Source organism: Grus americana, chromosome 22 (genome assembly GCF_028858705.1).
Source record: "Grus americana isolate bGruAme1 chromosome 22, bGruAme1.mat, whole genome shotgun sequence".
Taxonomy (NCBI): Eukaryota; Metazoa; Chordata; class Aves; order Gruiformes; family Gruidae; genus Grus; species Grus americana.
The window spans coordinates 3380648-3396104 of NC_072873.1; the positions used below are offsets into that span (position 1 = coordinate 3380648).

At 41.7% G+C, this 15457-nt stretch overlaps 1 protein-coding gene across 1 annotated transcript; it reads right to left on the reverse strand.

Moving 5' to 3' along the window:
- Nucleotides 1-1891: 1891 nt before the first annotated feature.
- Nucleotides 1892-7864, reverse strand: LOC129195641 (keratin, type I cytoskeletal 13-like). Its single transcript, XM_054801893.1, has 8 exons — nt 7089-7864; nt 6238-6320; nt 5620-5776; nt 4813-4974; nt 4323-4448; nt 3867-4093; nt 2729-3090; nt 1892-2292 (listed from the first exon to the last, which is right to left on the reverse strand). Exons 1-8 carry the CDS (start codon nt 7827-7829, stop codon nt 2267-2269), a joined length of 1884 nt encoding a protein of 627 aa, XP_054657868.1. The 5' UTR covers nt 7830-7864; the 3' UTR covers nt 1892-2266.
- Nucleotides 7865-15457: the final 7593 nt, after the last annotated feature.

The following is a 15457-nucleotide window of genomic DNA, read 5'->3' on the forward strand; positions in this document are numbered from 1 at the left end:
AAGGTGCAAGAGAGAACAGCGTAGTACCCTCTAGAGGGCTCTGGCGTAAGCACAGTTGGTTACTTTGAAATAATCCATGTACCATTTACTATGAACATGACATCTCTTTCTAGATGATATGTGTAGTCCAAGTACCTAAACCAAAGAAATAGAAGTCAGCATTACTAGAATCTCATTCTTTCTGTTGTGTGTCGCTGGAAGTATTTGTGTAGCACAAAGTGTGTTTAACAACTCTGCAAAACCTAGCTCATGCAAGCACAATACAAACAAATACAGACTCCCATCTGGTGTAGGTCAAGTGGTTCTGTTTCCCTGGATGGTCTCCACGTGTTGAGAAGGTTTGCATGGCAATGTGGCTCTATTTCTGGAAATTAATTTTGAATCTGTTCTCTAGATCCACCCCCTTTTGCATCGACCTGTTTTACGTTTAATAATGGTGCAATCTCCTCTTCCACAGCCCCACGTTTCTGAGGCCTCGCTCACCACTAGAGGCCACTCCCCGAGCACACAGCCCTGCACCAGCACCCAGTCCATGTGCAAGTGCCATATACTTTCACTTCTGCAGCCTCAGCGGAATTTTGGCCCCTCGTTTGCCCAGGATACTCTGGAGCTCGGACCACTCTGTGCCTTTTGTTAAAGCTTCACTATAGACATCCTGTCTTGATGGGCTCACACAGATCCTTCTGCACGCCGAAGCCTAGAGCTGACTTCTGTCCATAACTGTGCAATGGACTAAGACTTTCAGACAAGTCTGAGGAATTCAGATGCTAACTTCTCATTAAAAAGAATAAAGCTGTGGTTTACGATCTGCCTACTTTGGCAGCCCTCTCTCCAAAATAGCATGCAGAAATTCCTGAGATTCCTCAAATGTGCACAAGAGACTGCTTTGAAAGGCCTAGGACAATACCTTTCATTTCCTTTGATCTCTGAATTTGTTGGTCTCCTGAAGGCAAAGTGGGTTTTTTTCAACTAAGTCCCTGGAAATGAGTTTTATCCATGGGGGTGGGCTGCAATGAAAGAAGCTACTGTTTGTTTTCATGAACGAAGTTGTCCCAGCACTGGAGAAAGCTATACTATAATTTCTTTGAAAGAATGACTATAAAAAAGTAAATAAAAAAGCTGGACAGAAGCAAATGTAACTCCCAAAAGATAGCTAATAACAAGAGAGTGCTTTCTGATTGTTCATTTGTTGGGGTGCTCCGAGCTGTTACAGCAGCCAAGCAATCAGTTGGAATGTTTTTAAGTAACAGTTGGATGTGGCTGAAAGAGTTTATGCTAATTGTCTTCACAGTACAGGTCTCCCTATAGCCAAAAGTAAACATTCCAGGTACTTTCACATGTACTTCATTTGTCACAGGTAGAAGGCAAATACTGCTTTTAGAATTAACATTTTATGGAGGAGACCTTTGTAAAGATCCTGTAAATTATATTTCCTCTTAACTTCTTTTTCTTGTCTGTTCAAAACCAGATCACTAGTTTGTGCATTTCCAGTTCAAACTGATGAGTGCCAGTTAAGGTTTTGTGAATCACAAACTGAAAAGCTCATTTTACAGTCATGGTTCTGTAAGCATTCATGTTTCTTTGTGTCAGGCCTGGGTGGGCACTCCTTTGATGCCAACTTTATTAGCACTCATAGAGCGCTGAGATTCTGCAATCTGCTCTGGGCTGATACTCAACTGCTATTGAGTCTTCAGAGCTCAGCTCCACAGGAGTATCTGGCATGTTATTAAAATACAAAGGCACAGCACGGGATGCTCCAAGAAGATTACGATCTGCCCTGAATGCTCAGAAATTGTGCTTTAACTCTAAATTTCATTATCAACTATTGTAATATATCACCAACTTTTCTACCTGGAGGCATGTGTTGGCATGGCTTTGTACTTTCTTTTTAAGTGTTTACACCTACAGAATGGAAGAAAACCCCCACACAGGATTCTGGTTGCATCAGACAGAAAATAAGTTTTATTAGCGACATTTTTCTGATACAGAACAACCCGAGTAACAAACAGGTTGAATCTGTAAAGCAAGAACAAAGTGCCAATGATTGAAGCCACAAAGCGTTCCAGGCAGAAGCACACAGCATGCATGGCAGGTGGGCGGGTGGCCCATCCGAGTAGCTCCGACAGGCCTTTCTGGGTAGATGGCATCAGCAACAGTGAGGAATTGGGAAGAGCATCAGGCTTTCCTCAGGAGTATGGGCAATGTAGAGGATTTGGGCCAGTTTCAGTTTGGAAGGTCTTGCACTGTAGGATCCTCTATGTATATTCTAGTCAAAAGATTTTCTTCCATACCCTGTTTAGAAATAAAGCAAGAGTTAATTTCTTTAGTACTGGCACTGAATGTCTGAGGCACCAGTATTTACCAGACAGAAAAGCAGCTTGATTATGTGATAGGTGACCAAAAGCATAAAGGAGGACTTAAGCATGGTACAAAGGTGGCAGTATTTATGAGGTTCTGCAAAGAATGAGAGATGGAGAAAAACAGCTGAGGTTTTAACTACATGATTAGCCAATGTCACCCACAAAATTGAATAGAAATCCAATGTGTGTTTCTTAAGCAGAGTCAATCCTCTGCACACAAATAGGAAAGAATTTTTAATAAATCTAACACTTTCCAGAAATTTTAGTTTGTCCTCAGTACTGTTTACCTTGGGAAGAGCATGAGATACAGTGTATAAATGAGTAAGGATGGGACTGAGAGAACAGTGTGCCCATACAATAATTCTCACCTTGGCTTTCACCACCACTCCTGCAGGACTGAGACTGGGAAGATGAAGAGTAGGAGTGGGAACTGCTGACGCCTCCTGAGATCCTTCCTCCTCCTCCTCCTCCAACAATAGTACTGCATCCACCACCGCTTCCTCCTCCCATTCCTCCACTTCCTCCTCCCACTCCTCCTCCGCTACTTCCTCCTCCCATTCCTCCTCCTATTCCACTGCCAGAGCAAATGCCACCACCTCCATATCCACCACTCATGCTACCACCTCCTCCTCTTCCTCCTCCAGAGTAGCCACCACCTCCTATTCTACCACCACCTATGCCTCCTCCCATTCCTCCTCCCATTCCTCCTCCCATTCCTCCTGCTGGCATTCTGCAAAGAGAGAGAAAGAAAGAGAAAAAATGTTAATCAAATGCATTTTTGATCTCAGAAAGAAATCTATCTACAGACGCTGCACAGAAGCCTGCACTTCTCTTATCTGTACTTCTCCTTTTTAGAATCTAGCACAGATCAGCAAGACAACTGATACAGTGCCAAAAAACAACTTCTCTTTCAATTTCAGCTTGAATGCAAGAGTTCTTGCTTTTCCCCCATTCTGCTCAGGTATTTCTTGCAAGACTTAGCATTGCTGCTTTATCAGCGTATGGTGTCACTGCACTCCACAGTGGAAAGGCAGAAAATGAAGATTTAGCTGTTCTTTCAGATGCCACTTACAAGCATAAGGGAAACTGAAGTAGCTTGAACTTTCAGAGGATTGCACACTGAGGCTTTTATGAAGGTTTGGAAAACTATGGCCATTTTTCTGCTTACAGTCTTTTCCAAGGTGACTTCTGTCTGTTCAGTTCCTGGCCTTTTCTGGATCGAGGGTAAAGGTAAGGATCTGTACATGGGTCTCCCTGCCCAGCCCCAAATCAGTAGTTCAGAATTTCTGCATTAATTTTTCCTCACATGATTTATATTCTGAACCAGTTTGCCAAGAAATGTATAGTACTTCAGAACTGGGAGGTGATTGGTAAAGATAGCTGAATTAGCCTCATTTCAGTACAAAGTCTGTTCTGCAAATCTAGACTCTTAATTTCCTGTCTTTGTGACTAATCTAGCAACCCCAGGTTTCACACAATGCTCTGGTTTTTTGTCAGTTTACATACACAAGGTCTTGCTGTCCCTCCTCCAGCAGTGCCCGGTACTGAGCAATCTCCTGTTCCAGGCGGGTCTTGATGCCCAGGAGCATCTTGTACTCTTCGTTCTGACTCTCCATCTCACAGCGGATGCTGGCCAGCTCCTCCTCCAAGGGGCTGATCATACCCTGGATCTGCTGCAGCTGCATGTTGTAGCGACGCTCTGTGTCTTCCAAGTTGGATTGCAAAGAGTCTACCTGCAAATAGAAAACAAAATACGGTGTTTGTGGGAATGTGGCAAGTTTAACTCATTTTTGTGGAAAAATTGGAGATCTTCACAAACCAGAAAAACCATATCTTTGAAGGTAATAATCCAGTATCCCATTCTCTACAGATGGAGTACTTTCTTGGCGTAACCATTCTTTCATTCTAGTGACACGTACAGCCTGCGCCACAGGTGCAATAGAAGCAAATATCTTTACTTACCATGCTGATTTGCGACTGCAGCTCAATTTCCAGGCTCTGATATTCACGTCTCAGCTCAGAGATCTGTTGGTTGCTTGATTGTATCTCCTGGCCACTCGAGTGGACTTGTTGATTAACTTCTTCCATCTGAAAAATTCACATACCAAATTGAGGCATTTTTGATAATAAGAAAACATTGTGGGGTTATCATAAAAGCACTGAGAAAGCAATTAATAAGAATAAAGATGTAATGCAGACTGACTGTACATTTCACACACACCACTCAGCTAACTCACTCTGTGTTAATGACCTTGCTACTGGAACAGAGATTCTACATGCTTTACTACATAATCTTAATACTCAGGAACTGACCTGTTACAGTAAACTGCTTAAAGTCATTTAAAGTTAATGTCCCTTAAATAATCATGATAAGTTGCCTTTCCTCTGCTGGATGTAAATAGGTCCAGTTCTTTGTGAGAGATTTAGTAACTGAAAAACTACTGTGCTTTACCTTGGTTTCATACCAGCTTTCCACCTCTCTCCGGTTGTTCTCAATAAGCCGTTCGTATTCAGATCGCATTTCATTTAATTTTTCCATCAAATTAATGCCAGGAGTAGCATTGACCTCCACATTGACATCACCACCAGATTGTGTTTGCAGTCCTTTCATTTCCTAAAAAAAAAGCACAAAAGCCCACCAGGTTCTCAAAGGGTGAAGGTAAGGAGAAATGTCATAGTTTCAAACAGAAGCAAAGAAACGGACACAAATCCGCACACAGCCGTGTCGCTCCTGCAAAGGGGCCCTCATCTGTCCTTGTTGTGAAAGGGAACAATTCTGCCATTCCCAAGCCAAACTTTGCAGTGAACTATAGCCCAGCACCACATGCACAGCAACCTTTACATTTTCTCCTCAGGGTCATAAGGAATTCTGTGCAGTGTGCTTTTTGTGAAAATCCTTTTTTGCATTGTTCTTCTCAATAGGAAATATAATTGCAGATAGTACAAATATTTTCTTTTGACTCCTCTGTATATTCTATATGATTTTCCTTCTGTGAGTTCAGCAATGAAATTGTACTTTGTACTGAACACTGTTCATTTCCCTGATCTCATTTTGCCACATGCTGACCTAGGTGTCTTATTTATCAGCTGTGGGCAGCTATGGATGCTGCATACTCCTGAAAATCAAAGCCAGATTGTATCACGTTGGGTGATCAAAGCCAGCGGCCAAAATCCTGTTACTGCTAGCGGAAGAAATCCACAGGAAATTCTGAGTGTTGAGTTTTCATTAGTTATTATTTTAAAGTGTGGAGAAACTTACCTCTTCATGGTTCTTCTTAAGAAAGATCAATTCCTCTTTTAGGGATTCAAACTGTGTCTCCAAGTCAGATCTGGCTAGAGTCAGTTGATCCAAAAGTGGACGTAATCCATTAATGTCACTTGCCACACTCTGGTGGAGAGTATATTCAGTTTCATACCTAAAGGACAGACAAGACAGACAGTAAAAGTGCTGCCAGACCTCTTTCTTTGTTATCTTGATTATGAACAGCTCCCATCAGTACGTCTTTGGTCTTTAATCCCAGTGCTCAATTCTTAAAAGAAAGGACCTAATTCTCTTTCCATCTCCAATAGGTTTGTTTGATTTCAGTAGAATTTCTCTCTCTGAGATTTATATGATGAGGATTATACTTATAAATCTACACGCAAGGATGGAGAAACTTAGACTGTAGTCCTTTAAATGGCACTCTTCAGTAACTTGTCTGGAGAAAAACAATAATGAAAAACTAACAAAGTCATTCTCAGGGTGTTTTTTCCCAACAGCTGTATATTCTGTCACTGGAGCCAAGAGGCTATAGCATCTACAAAGATTAATTGGCAATATGAACTCCTGAGGGTCCAGGGAGGTAAGATGGAATGCAACAGGAAGGGAAAGACTCACTTCAGTCTGAAGTCATCCACAGTCATTCTGGTGTTGTCAATGTCAAGAAGGATCTTGTTAAGGTCCACATTTGCACCAACGATCTGAAAGGGAGAGGGCAGGTGTTATTGGGTTAGTCGTCTTTTCAGTCTGACACACGGAGGGAAGGAATACCTGTGCAGAAACACATCTCAGAATATCTTTATGGTAATGGCAAGCATGACTACTGCTGCAGGAGCTATATGGACAGAGAAAAGTTTGTTGCTTCCAGTTAAAAGAAAGTGCCTTTGCTGTCAATTTTCATTCACAAATATGCATCAAAAACTTAATACCTTGTTGGAAAGAGTAACTAAATAAACTCCTCATATTCTAAAAACAGTGGGAAAACATAATTCCCATTGCATTTGGCAACAACCATATTCATGTAGGAGATATGGGAATATTAAATGGCCGAGGGCTAGAATTAGACAATGCACATGTTGGCTCATCCTGTATATTCACAAAAAGATGCAATTAATATGGGCACTAGTAGCACAATGTAAGCAAGCAATGATTATACCTCCTGTTCAAGAGAGTGAAGAACTAACAAGCAAGGGCACAGCGTTGAAGGGAGCACTGGACAGGCCCCATCATGGGAGCACTGATCTGCCATTGCACCAGACAACACTACCTGCGCCAAGCACAAGTGTGCCAGAACACGCGTATCACCCACAGCAGAGAAAAACTGGTAGTCAGGCTTTGTCACCTCACCTGCTTGCCTCCTGGCTAAAACAAAGGAGGGAATATATCACCCCAAATCGGGATATTGTGCTGCAGGAGGCAAGTGCTGTTCTAATGAGAATCTGTTCAAAGTTAATCAAATTACATCATACCTGGTTCTGCAGTTCTTCAATTGTTCTGTAATATTGGCTGTAGTCCCTGGTGCCAGTGGGACCTTGATTTTTATACCACTCCCTGATCAGTTGTTCAAGTTGAGTATTTTCATCCTCCAAGCGTCGTACTTTATCCAAGTAAGAAGCCAGGCGATCGTTCAGGTTCTGCATGGTCAGCTTTTCATTTGTGGAAAGCAAGCCGGAATCTTCACCGAACCCCATTCCACCAAAACTGCCTCCACCATAGCCACCACCACCACCAAAGCTGCCACCACCAAAGCCACTGCTGCCCCCGAAGCCACTAAATCCACCTCCGCTATATCCACCACCACCAAAACTACCTCCACCACCTCCATAACCACCTCCCATTCCTCCAAAACCACCGCCACCTGATCCAAATCCTCCGCCCATACTTCCACAGCCCATTCCTCCTCCATAGCTACCACCACTCATTCTCCCACCATAGCTGCTGCGGCTAATCCTTCCACAACTGCCACTGCTGAAGCCCCCTCCATAGCTGCTCCTGGAAACTCCTCCACCAAAGCTTCTCCCAGAAAAGCCTCCGCTTCCTCCGGAAGAGGTGTACCTCCTACTGGACACTGAGGAGTATCCACCAGACTTACGTACTCCACAGCTGCTACCCCCTCCACCACCTCCACCACTGCATCCTCCACCACCACTACCACCACCTCCGCTGCTAATTCTGATGGTACTAGTCGAAGATTTAGTGCCACAACTCATGGTGACAGCAGGTGAGAGTCTAACCACAACCCCAAATCTAGGTGCACAGCCTGATAGGATTCAGGACTGCAAATTTTCACCCCCAGCTCTCTCTATTTATACTTTTGACAGTGGGTGTCACCATCAGGGTGTATCCTTCTCCCAGGGCATTTGCCAACCTTGTTGTTTGTGCCAAGAATAATTTGCTGAACAATATTTTTGTGCTGATATCTCAGGCAATCAAGCCCATTGCTGGGTTTATGGTGTTTGTTTAAGACTGAACATTTCATTTCTTTTGGGTGGCATTCTTTTAATTTAGCTTTTTCTGGAACATATAGTCTTTTGCCTCATGCAGCCTGGATCTGTTTACAGTGGAAAAGCCACTTCATACAGGATCCTTTTGAAGCTCATGTTGAGATAATGTGTACCCAGTGCAACTATAAAGAAAGAATTTTTGTTCCCAGCTCTTCCCTAAAAGAAAGAAGGTGAAGCCTAAATCTTTCATGTTAGACTGTGCATTTATTTGTTCAATTATTAATCTACTTTCTTTGCTAAGATTTTTGTAGTTGCTACTGTCAAGGACTATTGTTCTCTTTTGCTTTTTCATATTTTGTGCATTTAATATCTTCTACACTGCTTATATTCTTTTTCTCACTATACATGATAGCGCAAGAGTTTTATTAATAGGACTGTATAACTTGTCTATTTAGATTGTCCAACTTGTGTGTCCCTGCCATCACTTAGAGAACATATTTAATTATATGAGAAGTCTATCTCAAGCAATGCAGTGGGATTCTTATTTAAAAATCAAAATCCTTCCTTTATGAAAAAAAGTGATAATACAGCTATTAGTGATAATCCGCACTAGATAGCTAAGCCCTAGAAATCAAAGGGAAAAAACTATTGGATTTTTTTTTTTCGTCCAAAGAGCTGTTGATCTAAAATAGTAGGAGGATTAAGGACGCTTTAATTGTATTATAAAGTCAATTGTAGCACAATTAGAAGCTGTATTCAATGCAGACAATGACCTGTAAACTACTGTGTGGGAAGACCTTTTAAGATTTAATATTAAACTGCTCATTCTCTCTATTGTTATGGTGTCATATATTACAGGTGACAGAGTTATTAAATATATTGCTCTTAATGCTGACTTGAGACTTAATACAGTCCTTGTGACTCTAAAATAGTATCCTGATAGAAAAGCCAAAAAGCTTTTTACATAAATTGGTTGGAATCAGACTGTTGAGACCACAACAGAAATTACACCATATTCAGTCTTGCTCTGATCCCCAGGAGTTCACCCAGGATGGACATGTAAATGGTTTTTGTCCTCAATTGTTAGATCTGATGCTAAAGCAGGTATCTGAAGACAGAATTGTGTGTTTCTGAAAAATATATAAAAGTGGTCTGAGTTTGGGCAAACAGCGCTGACGGACTCTTTGATTCCAGATGACTATCATCTACAAAACCGCGCTCATGCTGTGATGTTTTATCTTTGTCTGGGGTGAAAACTAACTATCCTGATTTGACTGCAGAATCTTGGTTCCTCAGCATCCACTGAGCTCTGTTCTTACACTGCATGCTTTTATGAGAAACGTACATCTTCTTTTTGAATGCAGGAGAGACTTCATTCATGCAAACAGCCAAACCACGTTGCAAACCACAGCAAAACCAGCAGCACTTGGGATCCTGCTGTAGGTGGACCCCAAGCTGTTATGGTTTGCCTGGAAGAAAGCGTATGTTTTCCAGTGACAGTTTTGTTCTGTGTTACTGAAATGTCTTCCTTGCCTTTCTTCCTCTCTGTTTGGTTACTGATCCTCTAATGGCTGTGAGGGGTTTATGAAACGTAGCAACGTGCCCCTAAACCTCCAGTGGAGGGAACAGAGATGGGCACGTGCGAGGAACTGGCATTGCTGTCTGCTGCTTTTTCTCAGCATCTTCCAAAAGACCCTTGTGGAGGGCAGCACAGCGCAGCCCTTGCTTTCCAAGGGTCACCTTGACATCGAAGTTCTTTGTATCTTGCTGCTGTCTTTTACACTGCTGTCAGTCTCCATGTGCATGAGTCTTCTACAAACTATATTTCTGCCTCTTAACTTCTGGTCTTTTTTATGTTAAATTAAGGATTATTTACCATTTTTCTGGGTGAATCCATCGTCCTGTCCTTTGCCCTGTGGTTTTGCCAACATTGCTTTATTGCTGCTTATGCAATCTCTTTCAAAAGCTCTCTGATTTTATCTTGCTATTTGATATACTCAATGGCTTAAAGATGATGAAAGATTTCAAGTAGCTTGATGATGTGATAATTTCTCTTTGATTCACAGCTGGAGGACGGTAGTGTCACCTGTGCAGCGTAAACACAGTTTCTGGGCTTCCGCACATGTTGTTGTGCTGAAAGGTGCAGTTTACTGTATGCAAAATGTTTTTTCTTTTTAGTGTTGTTTTGCCTTTGTGTCTGGGTAATGTCGTTTTGGTCAGTGGGGGCCCTTTTTCACTAATTCTGCTACGGTAAGTAAAATTGATTATCACATTCAGATTTCCATCAGTAACTCCGGTGATACTCCTTATAGATGCTTTTCCTAGACAAGCTAGAATGATCTATGGGTTTGTTAGTGATAAGGAGCAAAAAATTCTCTGGAATTATTAAAACAAGAGTAAAAACATTTGCCAGAAGAATCTCTTAATCCGTTTACTTACTTTCTGAGAACCTGCATTGTTTCCTGTTTTATTTATAGGTTATCATTTGCTATATGTACTTGTTCACAGCAGAAACTTGTCCATACTGGAAGGTTCCGATAAGGGCATATCTTATTGTATGCTTGGAAAATACTTTAAAAAATAAAATCAATGAAAGAAAAGAAGGAGTCAAGCCATTGAGGGTGGAGAACTTTAGATAGCCTTAAAATTTCGTTTTAGTTCTCTATGATTACCGCTACTTATATATAAAGGAGGAACACAAACAGATTTTGCCTTTAGACCTTTGGTAGCCTGTAAGTCGTATGCTCATAGGATGTTGCTTTTTTGTCTTTACCATTGCTATTATTTAATATTAGTGCTTTTTATATAAATCCTCCTGGCTGTTAGGATATGCTGTATTCTCAACAACTGAAAGTTTTCTCTGATGATTGTTTCTTTCACAGTCACTATGTTCTCAAAAATGTAGTATGTGTCTTCGGACTATAATACCAATGTACCTGAAAAATACAGGTGAACTACGAGTTCTCCATCATCTTGTAAAGTTGCGTACATTGAATTCCGTCCTGACAAATTTTAATTTATTGATTATTAAATATTTAACTGTGAAAATATTTACAAACCAGAGAAGATCCATTCTGTGGACAGGATGAATTTTTCCTTTTCGAGCTCATTTAAAGAACCTTCAAAAAGTTTTGTTCTCTGATGCTTTCTGCTAATGTGTTATATGGATGATGTAAAGTTTATAATTTACGGAATTACCTGAAAGGAACCAGCAATTTTAAGACCTTTTCTCATCTTTTTCCTACATATGATGATCAGTTTAATCATTAATGTTACTGTGCTGGTACAGCATCCTGTATGCTGTATAACATTGCTGTTTCCAAATCAGACCAGAGTAAGGACGTTCATTGCCACAGCTACCGGCATTACCCAGGCGGCAGAGGAGCTGAATGTTTTGACGCTGCTTACTGCTTCTTGTTACCTCAGCACATGCCACGTTTCAAGTACAGCCGACATTCTTTCACTCTCTCTGTTATTGTTTTCCTTTTAATCAGGCCTCCGTGATATATATCAGAGACGTGACTGCCTAGCATCAGAATGAAGACAAACTCTGTGAGCAGCCCACGCTGATGTATATTTTAACAAAACTGGGAGACTTTTACAAGAAACTGGAGCTGCTGCATTCAAAACAGGCCTAGAGAAACTGTGTTCTAACTTTTGTCTCTGTGCACTGAAAAATTAAAACATTTCCCCTAATTCAATGTCATTCTGATGCCATACCTCAGGCAAGTGCTACAGTTTCTTCTCTTGATCTGTTTAATAATCTCTTTCCATCACTCTTAATAGAAATTTTTGTAAGAAGAGAGGATCTGTTTTCACCTAGGAGTCTGTGCTTGCTCTTCATTCCTACTTCATCTCATAATATTCTAGTGAAATCACAATAATTTCCAAAGAAATTTAGATTAGACCCAGCAAAGGAAATGAGGACTATTAAGGCAGCAGTGAGCTTGCCCGTGAAGTTTAAAACCTCTAGCACTCTCCTAGCAAACACTTTTGTGCAGGATAACTTGGATCTTCCAGGCCAGTAGGCTGATGGGAAGAATGCCTGTTGCTCAGATGAAGATGTACACACCATTTCTGTCACTTGGATGTGAGAGCCATGGGTTGAGGCCATGGTGCCCTCCAGCTGACTGGCTAGAGTTTACTACCTCTAGTTACTGCCTCTGAGCTGCCAGTTACCTTTTCTCTCACTTCCTGAGCCAGAATCGGAGCGCTGTCCCTGTGATTATCCCAGTCTCCTACAGAGTGAAGTCAGTTTGATTGGAATAATATTTTTTTTGGTACCAAAATGGAACAGTGTTTTTCATATTGCCTAGAACAGCTGGAGGGCATGGTAAGAACATCTGCCAACAAGGTCTGGCTCTCTGGAGCTGTGTGCCTCAGTCCATTTGGGATAAGTGGCCTCAGCTCCTCTCCAGGCTGTGGGCACCTGCAGCTCTACTGTCACCTTAATGGCTCTGATTACTGCAGCATCCTGCGAGATGGAACACAGCGATTTGACTCCCAGCCTGCAAAGGCACTACTCCACGTACTGTACTTCTGTTACTACAGCTGCTGTGCTGTGTGACAGAAAGCACCCACTCCTCCTTGAGTGTTTTACAGGGAGGAAGATCCTGCTGGCCTGGGGGAGGCATGCTGCTGGGCTTGCTGCTGGATCAGGCCCCTGCTTGATTGTCTGTATAAAGAATTACTATCACAAAAAAAAAAAAAAATCCCCAACACTTTCAGCAAATGACAACCTGTGTTACCCCCTCGTAAAAGTGAAGAAAACCCACTAGGACATTCATGTCGAGATGCGTGGGCTCTAGAAAGATCTGCTAGTTTCTTTCTTCCCCCCAACAGTGCAGAGAAATGGCATACTTTGCTGTACTAATGCTGAACAGAATGTAGCCCATGTAGCACTTGACAATTAACTGGGCTGACAATTAATGCTAAACAAAAGAGAGATCAGCAGAATATATGCATAGGCAATTTTGAAATTACATCTATGCCTTCAAATGGACAAATGAAGTGCTCCGGGAGTACTAAAGCCAAACATATAGGAGTGTGTGTGCACATTTATTTTTGCCTAAGGCTGTTCTGAAGGTCTTGTTCCAACACATACCACAATTTTCTTCTCAGAGCGCTAATAGGAACACCAGATAAGTATCCGAATTGCAACACTTTGTGCTCATAAAATTAAAGCTTATTATGCTGATTAATGCCTAACAAAATGCATGCAAATAAAAGGTGCAAGGTTCTCCTCACTATTCTCAATATCGCTGGAGTCCCATTTTCAGCGTGCTTTGACACCTGACACTATAACATTTGTATTTCTTACTCCTGCTTTGCAATAGTTTTGGTATTCTAGCTCTATTCCTTCACTGAAGTGTTTTTGCATCATTGTTGTTATCACAAGCCTGTTCTCTCTCTAGTAAGCAAGTGCTAGTGATAACTAGATGCAGATTTTGTATATACAAAATGGAAAAAGGCAAGAATACTTAAGCTGGCACTTTCTTCCAGGGTATGGTAAGAAACTATTTAAAATCAGCCTTCTTTTTGTACGTAATAAGCACTGATGCCATGATTAAGTAGGTATTTTTTTAAGTTTATTGGTGGTTTGTATTTATTTTGTCACATACTGTAACGTGTAGCAAATAAACTTTATTATTAAGCTGATTTGCATTATGGATGCAGGCTCATTACATGCAAGGAACATTATAAGAACACTTTGTTAAGAAAGGTACAGATTTTAGGTAAGGAAGAAGACAGTAAGACCAATGCTGAGTAGCAAAAGTAGTAATAGTGATATTATATTATTTACCCTAATTACTCAGAAATTTTTACTTATTTTTGTGTGTGATTATAACATACCGATATAAGCATTTAAATCATCAACAGAATCACATAGCATATTGCAACACATTGCGTCCTAATATTGGCATGTTGGTACCACGGCGCTGGTCCTCAGGGACAGTACTGAACCCCCTCACTGCCGTGTGGATTCTCCTTCCCAAGTTCCATTCCGCTTTGCTCTCACAGGACTTGTTTCAGTGGGATTTCTTCTGCAAGGTTAAGTGCATATATGCTAGATACTTAGATAACTGGCAGTAAAAATCCTAAAGGTAAGTTGTAGTTTTGGAAAGAAGTACAGAATCAAGGAGCGAGAGGTATCAGTAGTCCTCAGAGCTGCTGCAATGGTGCAGAGCAGCAAGCTCCTCCAAGCAAACTGTATCTGACCTCCTCAAGAGCTTCCCCGGTGTTGCTGTAAGGCTGAGGTGAGGCGATGGCCTGTACATCAACCGCCCTACAGAAGCCAGGAAGCATGCACTCAGGAGAAACGTTGTTGAGATTAACTTGGCAGGCTTTTGGAGGAGGTATGAGAAGCGGGATGTATTGGACTATTCTTCAGTTTGGGCTGTTAGTTTAGTAACCTGAATAGACAGGTCTAAGAACAGTCACAGCCTGCAAGAGGTGTAAAACTAGCAGAGCAGTCAGAAAGGAAGGTTTAGGGGACAGCTAGCAATACAGAGACAAGTATGACTTGATGCTGCAAGGGGATTAAAAATGAAGTAGGTGATTTAGCAATGGGAGGGAGATGGGGGTATCCTTAACGGTCCGTAATCAGCACTGACTCTTTGCATGGCAGGTCAGGAGTATCAGTGCATGCTTACATGTGAAGCAGTCCTTCACAAAGATTAGCTGGTTCCTCAGACCCCACAAAGACACTGCTCAGAAAAACATTTTCGTCTTAAATTTTTTTTCTTTTCAGTACTAATCACATTGGCCAAGAGCCTGACATAAGGCAATGCAGTGAATCACTGGCACAGATCTGCCTGGAACTCGGGCGTTCAGGATTGCCGTTCCCACGGTCTCCCACTCAGTCTGTGTTTCTCAACCTTCTCCAGCGGGTGATGCCTTCCCTGGAGTGAAAAAACAAAACTCATGACTGTAAAACTGAGAGAGAAAACCTTCCAGCAGTGATGCTCCTACCTGGTTCCCTTTGTTTGTGTCTAGGGAGATGAGTTGAGAAATGCAAGGGATTAAAAAACAATTCGTGAACAGGTGGCCATGAGAAGCCCTCTGAATTATTTTCAGGTAAAATTCCCCATGGAGTTCATTTCAGCGATTCTGACCTTGCATAGACCTGACCCTTTAATTAGCCTGAGCAGGACTGCAAAGCGCTGCAAGGGATACAGCATGGGGGGACGGGCAGAGAGAACCCTCTGTACCATTAGCACCTGTCCAGGGCATAAAGGAGGGAAATGTGGCTGTAATTAAAACAAAGAAAAAAGTTCAATCTCTATGCTTTAGGGCATTTGCACCCTTATCGCTGTGAGCAGTCCCTCTACTGTGTGATCTGTAGGCAACCATTAAAATTGGTTTGGGAATCTTTTCTTTTGAATATCTTCTTT